The 22,028-nt window shown below is 38.2% G+C and overlaps 1 protein-coding gene across 2 annotated transcripts in view; it reads right to left on the bottom strand.

Moving 5' to 3' along the window:
* Positions 1 to 1,351: 1,351 nt before the first annotated feature.
* Positions 1,352 to 22,028, bottom strand: part of SOCS5 (suppressor of cytokine signaling 5) — a 57,147-nt gene continuing 36,470 nt past the window's right edge. For both annotated transcript variants that reach the window (XM_034659084.1, XM_034659085.1), the window contains exon 2: positions 1,352 to 5,650. In XM_034659084.1, coding sequence (XP_034514975.1) covers positions 4,028 to 5,638 — 1,611 coding nt within the window. In that variant the 5' untranslated portion in view covers positions 5,639 to 5,650 and the 3' untranslated portion in view covers positions 1,352 to 4,027. The remainder of the gene's footprint in view (positions 5,651 to 22,028) is intronic.

Genomic DNA, 22,028 nt, shown 5'->3' with positions numbered 1-22,028 from the left:
CCTTTCATCCAAATGGTCTTTTCTTTGATCTTGGTGATTTTCTTCTCATCATTCAAGGTCATTATTCCCCAATGACCGTATAATTTGTCTTGTACCCCAATGTATAACCATCACCTAAAATGGTGACCAGCACGTGGGTCTTCAATAAATATTTGTGAATGAGTGGTTGAAAAGAATCTAAATAGTCAATCAAGCTTCCTGGGCATGAAAACAGTTGTTCCGAATGATCCATACTTTTTGCAATGGCAACTCCTCCACTCCACCCTCCTCAAAAACCCCCCAACAACCAAGTACCTCCTACAAAAACTCCAACCCCAAATCTTCTTAGAACATACATTTTAAAAGTCTACTTTCTGTGTCAGCTGTTGCAAAAATATGAAACAAAGCCTGAGCCTCATAGATATGTAGTGTTTATGTATATACACACCAAGCAGTACTGTTCCCTTTGGAGACTTTTCACCTTGAAGTCAGCCCTTTGTGTGCGTGTGCTGGGCTACAGAGTAAGTGTAGAAACTGGTGTGAGCTTCCCTGTGTTCACACTCCCAGAGATGGCTCTGCCATCTCTCCTATGAGAGTGCTGACTCACTCATAGCTTCTGTGCCTCTACCAAAAAGCAGCTTTATAGCTTTCTTTGCTACAAAAATAAAGGATTAGTCTACTAAGACCAATCTCAATAAAACTGACCAAACTAGTGTTTAGTGCCAGGTAGCAAAAGAAACTTGAGATAAAAATGAATAGCAACCAGATCAAAACATCAAAAAAAAAAAATCAAAATGTCAAGCTCATAAACTCTGAATTTTGTCAAAGTGAAGCACAGGATTCAAGTTTCAATTTTTACAGCTCAAGCCATTATAAATCTTATCTAAACCTTACAACGGACCATAAGAACAGAGAGCAGTTTGTGGAGTATGATTATTTGCGCTCAATTTTTGTCAAAGAAATATACATTTAACAGTGACTCTTAATAACTATTTAAACCAAACTGTTTCTTCCTCAAAGATTTTTTACTGTGTTTAGCCAGAAAATACCAATGCATGCTTTCCTGTTATAAGGTGACTGTATTACAAATGAGACTATATCAGCAAAACTAAACTTTAGGTGTGGATAATCAAACTTGAATGGTACTAGTATGTATATATATATATATATGTATAAAATAAGGCCTCTTAAATGATTTTAAATCAGCCAGCAATATTGTTTAAAGTAATAGTAACACGATAAATGTATATACATGTATATATACGTGTGCACGTGTATATAGATATACACAGAGAAAAAGAGAGGAAGAATGAATGAATGATGAATGAATGAATGCAAGAAAGAATGAGAATGGATAGGAATCAGACCAACCTTTCCTTGGGTTAATTACTTTACTATGAAGACGTGTCGAAACTTCTAAAGAATTTCCTGGTTTGTATTAAAATGCACTTCAAAAAGACCATGAAAACAAATATTTAGTTGACAGGCTACAGTGGGATTCAGAGAAAGACACAGTGAATATAGACTAAGGTGCAATTTCATGCTGGTGATTTTTCCTTTTTAAAACGTAAGCCACTAATTTTTTAAGAAAAAAAATTTGAACCAAAGGTTGCATATTAATATTACACACAAACTGAAACATGTGACTTTTAGCACAGTGTATACATGCTTACATAAAACTCAAATATTTACACATTTAAAACAATTTCCATTTAACATATGAAAGTTCTGAAATACATAAAAGCATTAATATTTTCTATAAAACTACAATTAGAACATCAATTTGCTACAAGCATATAAAACATCAAGTGCTTTCTTGGAGTTTAAAGTTTCCTCTTTAAAACAAGATCTTGCTTGCATATATAATCTTTCTCCAATAATCATTAAGGACTTTTTTTCCCCAAGAGATTATTTTCCAGATACACTATAAGCTCAAGAAAACGGACCCAACAATTACGCAATATAATTATGTCATAACAACTTAATTGCACATAATGCTTTAAAGTAGGTTTGGATGACGTTCTCGAACACTTTGGTATATGTTCTTCAGGGACTTCTATTAGAAATAACAGGAATTATAAGTCCCTTCAATCCCCATTTTGCTTTAAAAATGGACAAGTCTTTGGTTAAAGTTCTACATTTTGGGCATTTATGATTAATAAAAATGGTCCCCAAACCAATAAATGGCGCTGATGTATTATCAGTTCACAAGACTTCATTTAACTTGTTTCTGATGAATTGGAAGGCTAAAGATATTCATTTATTATAACACATCATTGATAGTTTCAACCTTCCATTTACAAGCAGAGAAATCAATAGGTTAGTCAGTATTTCTCTGTTCGTTCTGTGTTATAATCTAAACTGAACAGTAATTTGCAGTAACGAGAGATACTGTTCCACAGTATATGTGATTACGATTGGAAAGATGAGTAGCATTAAATTTAGAGTTAGCTTACCGAGAATAAGTCAATATTAGACTGTGCAGTAATTCTGCGTAACTATAGCAGGTTGCCAGGTAATGCTTAAAAACCCCATACCATTCCATTTATAAGAGAAATTGTTGCAAATGTATAAAACAGCAGATATACAGGGAGAACACCAAACATACTTTATTAGCACAAAAAAGCAGCCATAACAAGGCACAGCAAGCAGAAACGTACATTAGCAGTCAAAGGGTTAGTGTTGCATACAAATATAGCTTTTCTTTTTTTGTAGTCTTGGCAAAAGCCATCAGGATGTAAAAGAACTTTCTGTAGCAGCAGGGAAGGAAACCAAGGAGCACTCACCAGTGGTACAGAGCACATTAACAAAAAGACACAAGAATGGATTTGACTAGTGCAAAATGTCTAGGACAGAACTGTAAATTCAGTTCAATACTAAGAAGCAAACACTAGGACTTGGTATTACTTCCAAAATAGCTCACTCAAGTAGTACTGCATACTATACTAAGTGACAAAAAGGTGCTAAGTAAAGTTATTTACAGATACAACGGTTATACAGTACCTTTTAAATCTGCAATTAGGGTTTCAGATTTTCCATTAGAAATTAACTGCACTGAAATTCTATAAACTGTACTTAAGCAATTCAGCTATGAGCGTTTACAACAAAGAGCTAAATACTGCCATCCAAATTGTTCACTGCAGTTTAACAACAACCTCAACATCAGCAACCACTGCTGCTATCATCAGACTTGTTTGGGCATCTTCTAGTCTTTTTTCTTGGTTCACAAACAGATCACGGGCACGTGAAAAGATCCAACTTTAATCAACGAGTAGACTGCACGTACTAACTTAAAAAATCACACACAGGACTACATTGCAGCTCTTCCCAATGTGTTTTAAGTTAAAGCACTCATTCAAAAAAATTAATACCTAAGGCCTTGAAAGAAAATTCTACTACCAACTTTATAAGCCTGAACTTTTAAGAGCAACTATTTAGAAAACCTGGTTGGCTTAACAGTACCTTTTGCAGAAGAGACAGGAGACTGACTATAAACTATATCAACACTTAAGTGAACTGCACTCTGCCCTTGTGGCCAGAAAATTGCATTTTTCTTTTTTCTCCAAGGAAGGCAGTCTTTATTTTTTGGACTTCCAAAGCTTGATTTATAGTAACTACAAACATCGCTACTTTTGGAAGGTTATAGAAAAATTCTTAGAAAAAATAACAATTTCAAACATTAGTCACACTGTTGAAATACTCATCCAATATTAATAATTTGTTCTTCAGTAAGAAATAGAATTCTTCATAGCAAATGCCCCAGAGTTGTTTCACTCAATTACAACAGTCATTAAAAACCAAACCGTTCACTCAATTGACAAAATGCTTTTGCAGCCTTACTGACCACCTGTAGCTCTGTCCTCTGTTGTCTCAATAGGCACCACGTTTATCTGAGTAAGTAACAGCAGATCGCATCTGACAGATACTAACACTAAGCCTACATACTGCACTGAAAAAAACCGAACACTGATACGTGTGCTTGCTATAGGTGTACTGTCTGATGCACATAAAAGCAGATCTAGTTAATGCCCGCTGGGGGCAGGACAGTTTACTTTGCCTTGACTGGTTCTCGTTCTAACCAGCGAACTCTAACTTTTTGTTTATAGTGATACTCTTTCAAAAAATCCTGCAACATTGATGGTAAAGGGAGCCCATCGATTCCATCATATGTAGTGCATCTACAGATCACTGCACGGCAGATATACTGCAGGCTAAAAGGGAAAGTCCTGTTTAGTGATATAGTAAGCAATGGTTCAAAAAACATGCAAGAACTGGGATCTTTATAATGTTCCAAAAGTCCCGTGACAGTGGAGGAGTGAAATACACATGGGTCGTGGGCGTCAAAGCTAAAGTTGTGATTCCACTGTTCAATTCGGGCATGCAGGGATCTGTTGTAGCGACGGAAGCTCACAGAGAAGAGGTAGTCCTCTTGCGCAGAGTCCCTGAGCAAGAATGTGCCTTCAGGTTTCCCTTCAAGGAGGGCTTCTGCTTCGTAACGGTCCATTACTCCCCAGTAACAGGGATTCCCTGTGATCTGAAGCAAGTCGGGCACAAGGCAGTGTATGTAATCAATCTGCGTATGGACTTTCCAAGCTCCCTGTCTGCTAACGTGGGCATGGCTGTCTCCAGACGCCTGACGTTGCTTCTGCCTACGTGACTGCAGGCACAGGGTGGTAGTGTCCTCTTCGGAGTCACAATTAGCTTGCGGAATTGCAGCATTGTCCCCACTTACTTCAGTCATTCCAGGAGCTAACTTTGGTCCCAGTTTATATAACGGATTAACCTGTGCGGTGGCTTCAAATGTATGTATTTGTGCATTGGGAGGCGGGTCAACCCCCTCTTCAATACTGAGCCGCCTTCTCTCTCGAAGCCTATCTTCTTCATCTTCCGTAGAAACCAAGGATGGATCAAACGTATCAAAAAATGTCGAGTGTGGGCTCACAGGGGCTGTATGCTGTTTAATCAAATGCCATTTTTGGGCTAAATCTGAGCCAGCAGGGAAAGGGCATTTCTCAAGCATTAATTCAGAAAGGTGTATTTTCCTTTTATTAGAAAAGAGGGGTTTTGACTGCTTGCTGTAAGTTCTCATGGGAAAGCACAAGCCCACAGTGTCCTGCAGCCTCTGTCTCAGAGAGCGGCTCCCCACAGTTCTGCTGGACACACTGTCCATATCATGCGCGGAGCTAACGCCATACCGCCTCTCTCTCCTCTGAGGTCCGCTCCGCGTTCTACCAAACTTCTTATCAGTATCCAGTGAACTCTGTGTCTTTGTAGAACAGGAATGTTTTTTCTTCCCACCCCACGGAGCATGCCTAGAGTAGGAATCTCTTCTTGCAAGTCTCGCTCCTGGGGTGACACACGAATCGTGATCCTTTTCAATGCTTATTTCAACAATCTGAGGAATTTCAGTGGCACAGTTTTGGTTTCTCCTTGAAGAATTCTTGGAAGGGCTTAATCCCAGTTGTAAGGCAACGTTTTCTCTTAAGGGACTGCTTTGTTGCTGAGGAGCTGAGTCTCCTATACTGATGTTTCTCTCTTTCACAGACAAACATCTGTTTGAGTTCATGTCCACATTGTCACTACGGCTCCCTCCCTCGTGACCGAAGAGATTCTGACACCTGTATTTGAAGTTATTCCACATCTTCCCCACTTTATCCATTGATTATAAGATCTAAAGACAAAATAGGAAGAGGAGAAACTGAAGTTAAGGTGGTGTGTGCAAAACAAAACGGGCAGTACCCCCCCGCCCCATTGGAAATTAGGGTGATGCTGATCAGGAACCCACCCCCCACTGCCCTGCTGAAGCCAGGAGGCAGACACTCCTGGTAGCTGCTGGTAGTTCTAAGGTCACCGGCCCTCTGGCCTCTCAGCACTCGGGGCACCATTAGTCAGGTCAGTCCTCACTCCCCATTTCCTTTCAGATGGAATACTCAGATCTCCTGGGAAAGGAAACAAACCCTCTCAATTAAACTCTGGGTTCTTTTTCCCACGCATCAACCTAATTTCATTCTGACACTGATTTCTGTCTCCTTAGGCACCACCTCAAGTATTACCAAGGAAAAATATGTTCTGTATTGCCGAAACATTTCTGTATTGCCAAAACATATCTGTATTCAACTGCTCCAAAGTTGAAATCAGGACGTTTATTTAACACATTAAAATTAGTTCAAAAATCTTTAAGTAGTGATCTTTCCAATTTCATTTACCAACTGTGATATTCCACTCATCCGGCAATCTAAAGCTTACAGATCAATCACTTGTGAAAATTCAGTATCTTCCCTCCCTACTCTGTAATATATTGAATTTTTTCCGTGATTTTAAAGAAGCAGTTTGAGTAGAAAGGCAAATTCGGAGAAAAGAAAGAAAATATTTAGATTTAAATTTAAATGGAAAGGTGTCTTTCAGCTTCCCAATTCTTCACCCTGGAAGAGCCTGGAAATAACAGAGTAACAGAAGAAGCTATGATACTGAAGTAATTAACAAAATAAAAACAAAAAATAAGCAATTTGGCATCTTTATTTTTGCTCCTTAAAAAAAAAAATTCGAAAGCAGATTATCGCACTTTACAAATAAATTATTTTATGACTCTAACACAGACCTCATTCAATAACCTAAAAGTCAACATTAGAAGAAATGGAAAAATGTAAACTTAAAATTCAGCTGGTTTTTTGTCACAACAGGACAGAAGAAACTTTTTAAAAAAGGTCTTTCTATTTTGCCATTTAATGAGTATGGCACTTTCTCCCCAGAATTTTTTGTTCATGTTTATTATTTGATCATGTACTACTTTTCAGAGTTTAGAATCAGTAATGGAAAACTGAGTCTTTTATCTTACAGTGATGAGAAGCATTAGAGGTGATCTTCCCATCACTGTGACTAATGCTCTTTGTGATAAATATTTGGATTTTCAAGACACCGACTAGGGTTAAGACAACAATAAAAAATAAACCTTATGTATCTTTGTTTTAGTTTCTTACGGAAAGGGCTCTTGCACTAATGATAATGCCAACATATTAAGTCTATGAAATCATTAAATGATTATCTTCACCTAATTCATACATGTATACAGACCCACCTTGGAGATATATTACAGGTTCGGTTCCAAAATGTGCAATAAAGTGAGTATTGAAATAAAGCAAGTCAAATGACTTTTCTGGTTTCCCAGTGCACAGAAAAGTTCTGTTTACACCACACTGTAGTCTATTAAGTGTGCAACAGCAGAAGGTCTAAAAAACACAACGCACATACCTTATTAAAAAATGCTTTATTGGGGCGCCTGGGTGGCACAGCGGTTAAGCATCTGCCTTCGGCTCAGGGCGTGATCCTGGCGTTGTGGGATCGAGCCCCACATCAGGCTCCTCCGCTATGCCTGCTTCTTCCTCTCCCACTCCCCCTGCTTGTGTTCCCTCTCTCGCTGGCTGTCTCTATCTTTGTCGAATAAATAAAAATCTTTAAAAAAAAATTAAAAAAATAGAAAAATAAAAAATGCTTTATTGCTAAAAAATGCTAACCAGTTTTCAGTAAGTTGTAAGCACCGATCACCATAACAAATATAATAATAATAATAATGAAAAAGCTTGAAATATTATAAGAATTACAAAAATGGGGCACAGAGACATGAAGTGGGCAAACCCTGTTGGAAAAACAGCATCGACAGACACGCTTGACAGAGGGCTGCCTCAGACTTCCAAACGAAAATACGCTGTATCTGTGAGGTGCAATAAAGGGAAGTGTAGTACAACGAAGCATGGCTGTAGTCTCCAAGCACAAGGCTTATAACAACAGTAGCACTGCGTGCCACTCCTCTCCATCTTTGATTCTACTCCCAGGGAATCAAGGAAAATAAGTCCAGTATCCCAGCAATTCCCAGTCTCCTGTCATGTGACTTGTTTTTATTTTGTGAGAAGTTGTAGCTGCTTCTCTTTATCCTTAGCCTGGGCCTTTTTTACATTCATGTGTCCTTTCCATGTCCTTCCAACTGCCCCCATCCCTCCCTCCTGAAAGTCCCTCTGTTAGACAGTAGACCTCTCAGATTCATCCTCTGATTGTATAGATTTTCTTTTCAATATAGCATTTCTTTTCCTTTTCTACTGTCTGGAAGATTTCTTTGGTATCACTTCGCAACACTTCAACTGCAGTTAGAGTGTTTCCTATCACAGCTGTAATTCCTAACACTGTTTTCTTATTCTTTGAATGTTCTTTTTAATAACATCCTATTCTGGTTTCTTGGATGAATATCACATTTCTCAGAGGATACAAATTTTTCACATTTTTTTTAACATTTTAAATATTTTTTATGTTTCTTCCTTTTTTCTCCTTAAATCTTTAGGTCTCTTGTTTTATTTTAGAGGCTTTCCATAAGTGTCTGATGAGCCCCAGCTGTCCATCACAGCTGATGTGGCCACTACCATGCTGATCAGAAGCTCTGTGTGCATGGTGGTGCAGGTGGTTGGTAAGGTACTCGTCAACTGGTTGGCTTTCCCGCAAGGTGATGAGAGGCAGTGAGGTGCTTTTTTATTAGGAAATCCATGAAAGTCAGGATCTGTAAGTCTTGACTCCTCGCTGTTTTTTTTTTTTTAAATTTTATTTATTTATTCATGAGAGACACAGAGAGAGAGGCAGAGGCAAAGGGAGAAGCAGGCTCCCCACTGTGCAGGGAGAACCCTGGGATCATGACTTGAGCCGAAGGCAGATGCTTAACTGACTGAGCCACCCAGGCGCCCCTCTCCTGGCTGTTTATCCCAGAGAGAAATATTCCCATTTCCATGACTGCCATGTTCTGAGAACAGGACAAGGGGATTTCAGACTTTTGCTTAGTTTCTATTTTTCAAAAGGTGTCCTTATTTTCAAAAGATACCCCACCTCAAGCTCTGATTGACCCTCTTAGATAAATTTCTCCAAGCTCTAACCTCTAGTTAGCTTTTTTTTTTTTTTAAAGATTTTATTTATTTATGTGACAGAGACAGCCAGCGAGAGAGGGAACACAAGCAGGGGGAGTGGGAGAGGAAGCAGCAGGCTCCCAGCATTGGAGCCCGATGTGGGACTCGATCCCGGAACGCCGGGATCACACCCTGAGCCGAAGGCAGATGCTTAACAACTGCGCTACCCAGGCGCCCCAAACCTCTAGTTAGTTTTATCCAAGGTCAAAGAGCAACAGTCTCCTGAGCATACAGACTTTCAACCATTCCAGTATTTAGCTTTATACTTCACCCTTACCTTCTGAACTGACTCCTCTAATTTCTGAGCCAGCAGTATAAACTGCTTTGCTTCCTTTTAACATCCACATTTGCAGGCATTTATATCATCTTCACCATTCTGTTCATTTCTAGCTACTTGCTTCTACCAATAACTAGTTAACCAATCAGGCTTACTTCTTGTGAACTTTTCTTGTGGGTTTATGCCTTATACTTCTTTAATTCCTTTTAGTGGGGTTCCAGGAATGAGTAGAGTTAAAATGCTAATGTTCAATCTGACATATTTAACTGGAAAGTCCCCTTTACACTGTTAAAGAGAGCGAATGGTATACCATACAGAGACCCCCCCCCCTGCCCAGATGAGTGATTCTTTCCAAATGGAGAAATAGCAATTTTTTCCCCCCTAGGGTGAGAGATCCACACAATAAACACTGGCTACATAATATAATCACCTGGAAAGCTTTTTTTTTTTTTTAAATCTTTTTTTTTTTTAAAGATTTTATTTATTTATTCAACAGAGACAGAGACAGCCAGCGAGAGAGGGAACACAAGCAGGGGGAGTGAGAGAGGAAGGAAGCAGGCCCACAGCGGAGGAGCCTGATGTGGGGCGATCCCATAATGCCGGGATCACGCCCTGAGCCGAAGGCAGACGCTTAACCGCTGTGCCACCCAGGAGCCCCTGGAAAGCTTTTGAAACTACATGATACACAGGCCCCCTCCCAAAAGATTATCATTTCATTGGTCTGGAGATGGGCCTCGACACCGCTGGGTTTTTAAATAAGCTCTCTGGGTGATTCTACAGTAGAGAAGGAAAACCACTGACCAAGGGTACTCCAGCCATGAGCTCCAATGGTAGCTCTGAAAGAGATAAGTAAAAAGGACACTGCTCTGGGGCGGCTGGCAGGATATGAGTAGTTCTAAATAAACTACCTACCAAATCTCAACACTATTTCTCTTGGCTTTATTTATGCCACGTACACAGAGGCCTGCGGAGTCTTAGGAAACTGTCTTACAGCAGTGCCTCTTCAACCATCCAGAATGAAGACAGGCAGGTTGCTTAATTTTGCAGATTGATTCTTTTGTAAGACAAGAACAAATTATTAGGAAAAATGAAATGTAAAAAAAGACATATGAAATACAAGTGCCAATTTTCTTATTAGATTGAATAGACATAAAAGAGCTATCAAATAGCTATAAAATATTTTAAATGCTTACTTTTAATTCCTAAACTTAATTTGTCAGAGACTGGTAACAAACTGTGCAAGTTCATGGCCCTTATTCTGAGTAGCTGCCATCTGGAGCGTTCTGTCCAATACATGTGGTCATTGAGTCCCTGAAATGTGGCTTGTGCCACATACTGAAATGACTAATAGTTTGTATATAATTGGCTAAATATATTATTAAAATTAATTTCATCTGCTTTTTACTTTTTAAATGTGGCTACTAAAAGATTAAAAATTACATGTATGGTTCAAATTGTATTTCTATTGGACAGTACTGATCTAGATAGAGCAGGGGTCAGCAAACCATAGCCCAAGTGGACAAATCTGTCTTATGGCCTATTTCTGTATGGGCCCTAGCTAAGAATGATTTTTACATTTTTAAAGGGATAAAAAAACAAAAACAAGCAACTCACAAAGAACATTCGACAGAGACCACATGTAGTCTGCAAAGCCTAAAATATTTTCTATCTGGCCTCTTCACGGAAAGTTTGCTGACCCTGGTCTAGAGTACATAAGATTACAAACAATACCACTGTAGATACCAGAAGAACAACATTCAAGAAGTCCAAAAGTCTCTCTTCATGTTTATAAGATAAATTCTACAGCAATCTACAGATATTTCTTTGACAAGCAAATTATACCTGAAAGATGACTGCCCATTTTAGAGAAAAACCCAAATTAAAACCACTTATCTTCCTTATACAGTTCTGTAGAAGTTGTATAAACAAGTGGGACCTGCAGAAAACACGTGTACGTGCCAGGTTACAGAAGGCAGTTTCTAACTCTGAACCTGTGGATCAGTTTCACAGAGCATGAAATTTTGTGTATTCTCCATTCCTCATCTGGCGACTGTTGCGAGACTAGCATCATGACAAAATATTCTAATTTTAAAGAAAGACTATTAGGCTTCCATATCCCTTGGGGAAAGAAAGTAGACTTTTCTTGACATGGGGAATGCTGTGTGGGTAGCTGTAATACTGCAAAGAAGAAAACACTGATAGTGATTCATAAAAGAGTCCATGTGAGAAGAATCAGGAAGGCACTTTGACTATCTTAATATTTACAGTGTCAGTTTTGAGGTTCTTTGGTTTGGTTTGTTATTAAATTTTTGGAAATGTATTTAGCTGAAACCTTTTGAGACCTAACTTACAAGTCTATTACTTTAGGGTTTTATATGAAGTCACACAGGGCAAAAAAAGTGCTAAATTTCAAATGTACTGATTCTAGAATACGAGAGCATCATCCAGTACAAGCTTTCACATTTCTACACCTGCAGAGCTATCCTTAAAACTATTCAAAGCAAATTTCTAAAAAGTCATTCCTTCCTCCAAAGACTACCATAATTTAAAACTGGCTTTATAACTGTTATAAATTGAAGAGTTTTTGTTGAAAAATGATACCTAACAGGATAAGCTATAAATAAAAATTATGGGAAATTAGAGGTCAAATTCCATTACTACAAAAATTTACATATATAAAAAAATAAGGACTATAGGCAATGGCCCTCTTCATGCCAAGTAGTATCTGTTACAAAATTTCCACAAGACAAAATAATTGAAATGGTTCCTGGGGTTCATTTCAATGGGACTTAATCCATACTTTATTAGAAATGAATTAAATTCAACAAGTTTTAAGACTACATGGCCTGCCACAGTGGTGAAGAGGACTATAACCCAACCCACACCCCTCCTCTCCTGCCGAGTCCATCTAGACTACTTAGTCATGGTAATACCTGCCCAGTGAAAAGTCTTTCAGTCACAGAGACACATGCACTGATTAAAGTATTTCTGTGCCAACTTCAGGTATGACAGGCAGTTTAGGAGATACAAGTTTTGACTGATATTTTGGTGTCACTTTCAGTAATTTTTAGAAAGAGATAATACAATGTTTAATATTAAGAGTGAACCAGAAATCCAGGCATGCATGGCTGTCATAGCTATAGTCCCTTAAAGAATCTGAGAATCATTTGGGCTTTTTAAAATGTTAATTAAATTAATTAATTAACTTGGGGCAGGGAGGGGGAGGGAGAGAGAAGCGACGGGAGGGGCAGAGGGACAGAGAGAATCTCAAGAAGGTTCCACATGTAGCTCGGAGCCCGACACGGAGCTTGATCTCACAACCCTGAGATCATGACCTGAGCTGAAATCAAGAGTTGGACACTTAATTGACTGAGCCACCCAGGTGCCCCCAAAATGTTATTTTTTAACTGTACTTATACACTCTATTGTGACATGGTCTATATTATCTAACTGGATGCCTATTTATCCTTTATACTGCTATTTAATATTATGTTCAACTGTATAAAATCACTGTCTTGTAGGTAATAAATGGTCATATAATCCAACCTCATCTGGTTTATATTTTTACAACACACATAACATATTAATACAGTAGACCATGTACATGTGCACTCAAAAAATGTGAGGCCCTATGATCTACTCCACCCAGATATTCCTGTTCCCACGGGTTGAGTTATACTTCTACCGAGATAGTTATGTTAGCTTCCAAAACAGTTCATATTATTTATACTTATTATCGTAATTACGTGATTTGTTAATCAACCTAATGAAATGTGGAGGAGTAGGAAGACTGAGATGAATGACTTTGAAACAGTGAATGAAAGGGAGATACCCATTATATGTTAATAAAAACTAAAGTAAAATATGAGGGAAAAAAGGGGAGATACCATTGTTGAATTAGGTATAAGCAAGAAAATAGTAAAAAAAAAAAAATCAGAAAAAATATTGCAAGGAATAGTACAAGGAATTCTAAAGTCAGAATGCATCATAAGAGTCTGAATTTTTGTTCTACTGAAAGAACCCAAACTGGAAATCTTAGATGATATATTGTGGGTATGGTTTCTACAAGGAAAGCAATATGGAACTGCAACTAGTGAACATACTCTCAAAGAAAAGGTCTTGGCTTCTTCATAAAAAAATCTGACAAATGAACATGCAGTCTTATTCTTAAAATTAGAGTAAAATATTTAAGGTATATATCCCTTTTTATGTCTTCTTGCTTTATTAGACTTTGCAGACTACTGGTCTTGATTGAATCAGATAAGAGGTCTTCCTCATTAACCATTTAATTAAAATTTATGGTAGTGCCAGCAGGGTGTAGTACAAAGTCTTAAAAGTACGGAGATATGACCTAGTTTAAGGGATGGTGAGCAAAGATGACCTCTCTCTGAGGAGGTGATATTTCAGAATTCTGTCCTGAAGGATGAATTAGGACTGTGTTCTACAGACAGAGGAAACAGCATTTGCAAACGTCCCAAAGCAGGAGTGCGCATGGCCTGAATAATGGCTAAATGAGCAGACTAGCAAGTGAATGGAACAGTGCACAGGTGAGGCTAAAGAGGTAAGCTTTGGAATCCATGATCAGAGAACAGCACAGAATGTTAACACTGCACTGAGGACTACTGCAGCGTATACGTAAGAGCTCAACTGGATAGTGAAAGTAAAGATGGATATGGAATGTTAAGAAGTCAAATCTACAGGATTAATGATTGACTGGAAGTGGGGAATGAAGAAGAGACAGGTGTCAAAAAAAAAAAACAAAAAAAAAAAACCCTGCCAAGTTTCTGGCTTGGGGAAATGCTATTTCAGAAACAGGAAACACAACAGACAGGGCAGTCTGGCAAGGGAGAAGCTGGAGAGAGGAATTATGTCAGCTTAGGAAACGCTGCAGTTGAGACTGTCATTGAGATATCTAAGTGAAGCCTCATTGGTCCATCAGTGTAGATTCATATGATGGATTACTATATAGTAGATATGATCAACTACAGCTGTTTGCATCTATATGTGAATCTCAAAAACAAAATGCTTAGAGAAAGAAACGATATAGACGATACCTACATTATGAATCAATTTACCTTTAAAAAAAAGGATTTTATTCATTTATTTTCGAGAAAGAGAGAACGAGCAGGGGGAGAGGCAGAGGAGGGGAGAGAGAGAGAGAGAGAAGCAAACCCCCTCACTGAGCAGGAAGCCCCATGCAGGGCTCGATCCCATGACCCTGAAATCATGACCTGAATGGAGTCAGATGCTTAACTGACTGAGCCACCCAGGCACCCCTGAATCAATTTACCTTTTAATCAGGCAAACCCCTGTATTTAGGCATACATGGATATATAATTAAAATCTGGGTGTTATATGCAAACAATGAAGCATGAAACACTGTATCAAAAACTAATGAAGTACTGTATGGTAACCAAGACAACATAATTTAAAAAAAGACCAAAAAATGTAAAAACCAAGGAAATGGCTTCCTATTGAGGGGAAGGATACAGAATTAGGAAGAGGCACTCGGGAAGCTTCTAAAACACTGAGGAGGTAGTGCACCTGGCTGCCTCAGTAGGTAGAGCATGCAACTCTTGATCTCAGGGTCATGAGTTCAAAGTCCTGTGTTGGGCATGGAGCCTACTTAAAAAAAAATAAAAGAATAAATGAAAATAAAAAAATAAAACACTAGTAATTTTCTATTTCTAGCCTGGGCGATGGGTACATGGTTTTACTTATTAACTGTTCTTTAGACTGCACTTACATTTTATTCATTCTTTCCTGTGCATGATACATTGCATAATAAGAAAATTTTAAATTATGCCGGCCACATTTTGACCACAATGGGAATTAATAACCAAAAGTAAACAAAACAACCACTAGGAAAATATAAAGCTTGTAACTCTTAAGTAAAAGAGGGATCCAAAATTGAAAAGTATAGGCCATTTAGAAAACAGCACATTCATAGATTGGGGATATTTTCTGCATGTCAATTTGGTGATATTTATCAAAATGCTCTTAATTTGGCAATTACATATTCTAGACTAGATGGCTACCCCAAAGCAGGCAAAGTTAAAACAACAACAACAACAACAACAACACAAAAACCCAACAACAGAACAAAATTTTAAACAGATTTCTCCAATGTAGTACAGGGGTCAGCAATCTTTTTCGGAGGAGGGACATATAACAAGTTAAGTGTTTTAGGCTTTCCAGGACATTTGTTCTCTATGGCAACTACTGAACTCTGCCATTATGGCCTGAACGCACAGCCACAGAAAATAAGTACATGAGTAAGTATGACTGCTTGTCAATAAAACTTTATTTGTGGTTAGTGAAATTCAAATTCCATGCAATTTTCACTTGTTACAAAATTCCTTTCTTCTGATTTTTTTTTTCAATCATTTAAAATGTAAAATTCATCCTTACCTCACGGGCTGTACAAAAACAAGTGGCAAGCCAGATCTGGCCCCTCGGTCATTGTTTGCCAACTTCTGATACAATACATTGTAACACTTTTGATAATACATTTACTAAAACTAATAGTCATTCATTCTATGGAACAATTTAGGGAAACAACAATCTAAGAAGATCATCTTAAGTATGTAATGATAAAGGTATATGGATGGTTCCTAGAGAATAACAGTGAAAAAAGTACAAACTATTTCTTGTAAAAATGAAACACATACATATAGAAGAATTAAAACACTATATAAACTACTGAAAAAAGTCTAACCTCACCTGAAGTTCCACCCCCCAGAGATAACCACTGTTACCTCTGTTAGTATGTGTTCTCTCTCTTGTTTTTTTAAGATTTTACTTATTTGAGAGACAGAGCAAGAGCGCAGGAACAGTGGGGAAGGGCAGAGGGAGAGGGAGAATCAGACTCCTCGCTGAGTAAGGAGTCTGACGTGGGACTCGATCCCAGGGCCCTGGGATCATGACCTGAGCCAAAGGCAGAAGATGCTTAACGGACTGAGCCACCCAGATGCTCTAGTATGTGTTTTCTTTATGCAAGAAGCTGTACATAAGATTATTTTACAATTAAAAAAATCCTCTCTGCATTTGTGGCTATATCTCTTCTCATTTCTTCAAAAATGTATATTTTTTAAAATTAGCTATGTCAGAGATAGGATCAGACAGGTATAAGAGAAAAATGTCTGGCAGCTACATTTTTTAAACTGACAAATCCAAGAGTCTCTGAAGTAACCAATAAAACAAACATTAAAAAAAAAAAACCCATACACACCAAAACCAACAACAGGCAAACATCTAGAAAGCTGATAATAATAATGATGATGATGACACTGATGGCTGAGGATACGATTTCCATTATTGAATGCTAACCATGTGCTGGGCGCTGATACAAAAATTTTACTTCTCCCGACAACCCCGTGAGTAAATATGCTCTCAATTTTATAGATGTAGAAATTAATACAACTGAGAGATTAGTAATATCCTGGAGGTGAGTTCCTTCCATTATTATCAGACTGTTCAGGTTTTCTCTCTCTTGTGGAATACAGCTTACAACTGTGTACTAATAGCTCTAAGTCCAAGAAGTGTCATTAAAAAGCTCTTTTAAAACCTCAAGGAATACATCATTTCTATATTTTTATAACTATTATAGAGCAAGAAAAGGATGGAACTGATACTAAAAGTTGACAAAGCTAGCACATACATACTCAAAAGAAAATTACTAGCTGTTCCATTTCAGTTGTAATGAAATACTCTGGCCAAAAGAATGTACAGTAAAAGCCATATTCACCTGCTTGCTGTGAAATGTTCTGCTGTCTATTCTATGCCTATCTACTATGAGAGTCCTAACCCTTTGTGTAGGCTTGTATGCTACTCCGAAATGTTCTGACATTATTAAAACTAATGGATCTAGGTAAATAAGTTCTAGTTCTTAACGAGAATATTAGTAAAGGTCAGTTAAGAATGTGTTTGGGGGCACCTGGGTGGCTTAGTCAGTGAAGCATCTGCCTTCAGCTTTGGTCATGATCCCAGGGGTCCTGGGATTGAGTCCTATGTGGGGCTCCCTGCTCAGCAGGGAGCCTGCTCCTCCCTCTCCCTCTGCCCCTCCCCCCACCTTGGGTTCTCTCTATCTCAAATAAATGGGTAAACAAAATCTTAAAAAAAAAAAAAAAGAAGAATGTGTTTGAAACCACATGTCTAATTTCAAGGGATGAAGCTTAAGAAGTTTATACTTTTCTCTGGTAAGGGCACAGGCATGAAATAGACTACGGGGGAATGGGGGAGGACAGGAGGCTCCTTTCCACCGTTACCACTTCAGAACGCTGGGAACTTGGACGTATTCATACTTGGATGAATTTCTGAACCAAATTTCCCTCCTGGTAAGACGAGGATAACAACACCCACCTCTTGGGTTGGATATGAGGATTCGAAACCACATCTATTAAAGCCTTTGGCATAGGACACACTCAAAAGACAGGAGGCTTCAAAAATGTTACCAGTAGTATCTAGCAAAAGCTTTAGCTGTTCTTTCTTTTAAAAAATAATTATCCCATTCAGTTCTGGGTCATGACAAAATGTCAGTATCTTCCGACGTGTAATATCTGTCAGAATGCAAATTCTATTAACCATTTAAACTTCTATATGATTTCCTAAGAAACACTACAGGGATTTCAGTGTTCCGTAGCAGCTGAAGCCGCAGTTCATCCACAGCCTCGACGAAGCATAGTTAATCTGTACAGTGCTGGGCAAGGCCCAGGAACACAGTCCTCATTCTTTTTTTCTTTTTTTGCTCCAAAATTCCTTTTTAATCTACAAAGAGTGCCACAATTTAAATTTTACCATATAGATACTGCACACTAGAGAAGCATAAAATCCTAATAAGTTATACTTCATTTTCTATGGAGAAAGTATCTTATGTAATAAACTAACAAATATACCATTCACTGAAACGTTTCTTATCTGGCTAGCATTATTGGCAGACTGTGGTGGAACACAAGGAACATATGCTTTAGCTTCAGAGAGCCTGAAAATAAAATTCAAGCACTCTGCTAGCTGTGTGAAATCTAAGTCTCAGCATTTCCAGCTAAAAATAGGAACAATTACCTTCTCTTACAAGGGTTTCTAAGAGGATAACATGATATAAGGTAAGTACAGCTGAGTATATCATAGGGGCTCAAAAATGGTAGCTTCTGTTTTACAACTAATCCAAGGCAGGAGAAGGTACATGTTGGTGATAGTAGCAAAAAGCAAAGCTGTTTTTTTATGTCTAGGGAGAGATGACTGGTGAGTTAGTCTTGCCTTTCTCTCTCTCCTTTCAAGGCAAACCGGGCACCTTCCCTAAGCACTATAACCGTGTGTGATTAGCACTGCAGATGCCCCTCTACAGACGGGCATCAACGCCGCTGCTCCGCAACGCCCTTAACGTCAAAAGGTAGCTACAGACAAAAACCGACAAAGCAAAACAACTCTCGGCTGAGGAACTGAGTGGAGCAAGAGACTACACCAGCTAGCCCTAACCCTGAAAAGTATCTCTGATCTGGGGATGTGCTTAACAATGAGCTCAGTGTGATCCTGCTAATAATTTACAAAGAATATTAGTTACTAATGGTAAGTGAGCAATTGTAATCTGGGCCACTTCCTTCTCTAGGAGGGGCAACCGTTTTTACAAACCCTGCAGTTTAGTCTCATCAGAAATTAAAAGACTCTAAGGACTAAAATATGATTTTTTGGATAACAATACTTTACTTTTATCCTTTTATTTTTTTTATCTAAAACCACTCAGAATACATTTATCCTCCTTGTATAAACTTAAAGGGCACTATTCTCTTCTATGCCAAATTTTAGGCCTGTAGAAACTAAGGGTCTTCAAATAATTTGATAGCTCGTAATGAATCCAAGAAAGAAAGAAAGAAAGAAAGAAAACAAACATAATTAGGATAGCCTCAGTGTTTTTGATCTAGATTCTCTACCAGCTTAAAAAAAAAAAAAGAAAATTTAAACATTTTGAAATTAGTCTATTTTTTAGAAAGGTATTTGGGAGGGGTCTTGGGATAAGTAAAGGCAAATGAGGATACCTTTTAACCATGTAAGAAAACTAATGTCAAAAGGAACATTTTTATCAAAATTATAGACTAGGAACTCCAATATACCCCAGTTTTGCGCTACATTTTACCACGTGACATACAATTTTATTTTAAAAAATAGGACGATTAAAAACCTTTAGCTCATTAACAGAACTGAAATAAAACCTCAGCTATCAAGAGCTCAGAAATGAGTAAGCTGAAAAATGATAAAAAAAATACTCATTTTAACATTTACTGATACCACATGTGGAAGACATCATAATAAAGTTCAAGTTCTCAGATAAGAATACTTAAAGCCCTTGCTCTACCCATATTTACTCTAAGCCGACCCACAGTTTAAACAAACAATATAGTCTCTGGACACCAAATGCATGGCAGCATAGAAACTGCAAGTTAGAAATGGGGCTGGGGTTCGAGAGAAGAGAGGTGCTGTGTGCCTGCATACTGACCAGACCAAAAGAAGACCAAAACCCTGAGAAAGCACAATACTCTAGGGTCACAAACTACAGGGATATATATTGTAAGACACAAAAAAGGGAAAAAATAGAGATATAAAATAAAGATTTAAAAGATATGAACAACTTTAAGCCAATAAATTTAAAAACTTAAAAGAAATGGCCAGATTTTTTGAAAAATATAAATTTCCTAAAATGACTCAAAGAGAAATTAAAAAATCAATAGCCCATAACTCTTAAAAACTTGGAATCTGTAATTAAAAATCTTTGCACAGGAACGCACCAACCCAGGCAAGGATTCCAGGCAGAAGTCAGCCTGTCTAGCAACTGTGATTTCTAATCACTGGTGGCCAGAGCGAGAGTTCAGGGTCAAAGGAGAAGCAACGGCCAGCATAATAAAGCAAGAAGAAATAAATGCATACTAATTGGAAAGGAAGAAGTAAAACTGTCCATTCTCAAAGGACCATGATTGCCCATATAGAAAACACTAAGGAATCTTTTTTTTTTATAAAGATTTTATTTATTTATTCGACAGGGATAGAGACAGCCAGCGAGAGAGGGAACACAAGCAGGGGGAGTGGGAGAGGAAGAAGCAGGCTCATAGCGGAGGAGCCCGATGTGGGGCTCGATCCCATAACGCCCGGATCACGCCCTGAGCCGAAGGCAGACGCTTAACCGCTGTGCCACCCAGGCACCCCAACACTAAGGAATCTTAAAAGAGGAAGGAAGGAAGGAAGGAAGGAAGGAAGGAAGGAAGGAAGGAAGGAAGGATGGATGAAGGGAGGGAGGGAGGGAGGAAGGAAGGAAAAATGGAACACCCTAGAACTAACACATGTTAAGTTCTCAGCAGGGTCACAGGACACAAGAGCAATACACAAATCAAATCACATATCTATATGCTAACCACAAACACTGGAAACTGAAATTAAATGTCTTGCGAGAAAGAAAATGACCTTAAAGGTCAAGAAAACAGTCTGATTGATATTTCTGTGAAATAATTCCTTTAGCCAAAGTTCTAACTTCTATATACTTCAAAAGGATGATATGAAAATGGGAGGAGGAAATTATGCTGGACGTCCTGCCTGTGTATTTCCCCTAGGGAGTGGTGAACTAGAAGAATGTGGTCTACAGTCCAGCCCATAGCCGCGCCAGGTCCATGCCTTCTATCTCTACTCCTCTCCCATGTTCAGGCTTCAGCATCATTTGCATGTCTGAGTTGTAACAGCTGCCGAGCATAGCCTACCTTCCTCCACTCACTGCCCTCTGGAACATCTTCCATAATATTGAACCCATGATTGCAAGCAGCTAAGAAAAAAGTCAAGGGACTCGATGGCTGGCTACTTCGTCCACGCTTTAAAAACCATGCACAAAAGGAGCAACAAAACAATAGTTCTCAGTATCATAATTTAGGAATATAATGGTAACTTACATACCTGAAATTATATCACTTGGAGAAAAAAGGTTACCAAATGGTTGCTCTTATGTGTATAAAGAATCTTTCTCTAAAAAGGAGAATTCCTTAGAAACTCTTAGGGGAAAAAATTAATATTGCAAATAGTTAAAAATGTAAATAAACAACCAAAAGAGATTTGTGAGGAGTCTTTCATGGGCAATGTTAAGGAGGATAAGCAACCCTCTGTCTCTGGCCAGCCCAGGTAGTCTTTCCTCTACAAGCAACTGAACTAACCTCAAGGCGCGGTGATTTTTTTTTTCTTTTTTTTAGTGTTAGAATGTAAAAAAAAATAAGCATAGCATTCCACAAACGTTATTTAAGACCTAGCAGCAGTACAGCAGTTTGCAATTCTGACTCCTGGTCACACTACTGTCCGGTTAAAGTAGAATCCTAACATCCAACATACTGGGTTATCTAACTAGTCTCATACTCTACAGCTAAGTCATGCTCCAGTCAGGTGCTGATTTAATACTCAGTTTAAATACGAGTCAGTGCCAGCTGCAAAAATACCTAATAAAAGGCATACTGTTCTGTCAATACAACACCCCCCCCCCCAACACACAAGCCTGGTCTCCGCCTATAAAAACCTTCCTACAGAGTTTCAAGGAACAGTTACATCCCACAAACAGCTTAAAATGGGGGTTCTTTTTACAAATAGGGAAAAGTAAGCTTAAATAGTTTCAAAGATGAACTGAGCAGTTTAAAACACAGTTAATTCTCATATTCTTCGATAACGAAGGAAAAACTACTTCATGAAAACCCCAAACTTTCTTAGACACTGTCAGATTTGAAATGGATTAAGATTTACTATTTAAATAGTTCACATTATAATTGTTTGAAGTATGGCAGGTAAAAATAGTCTGTTATTGCTTGCAAGTAATCCTG

This window comes from Ailuropoda melanoleuca, chromosome 4, assembly GCF_002007445.2.
Source record: "Ailuropoda melanoleuca isolate Jingjing chromosome 4, ASM200744v2, whole genome shotgun sequence".
NCBI lineage: Eukaryota > Metazoa > Chordata > Mammalia > Carnivora > Ursidae > Ailuropoda > Ailuropoda melanoleuca.
This window is presented reverse-complemented; position numbering and strand designations above follow the sequence as displayed.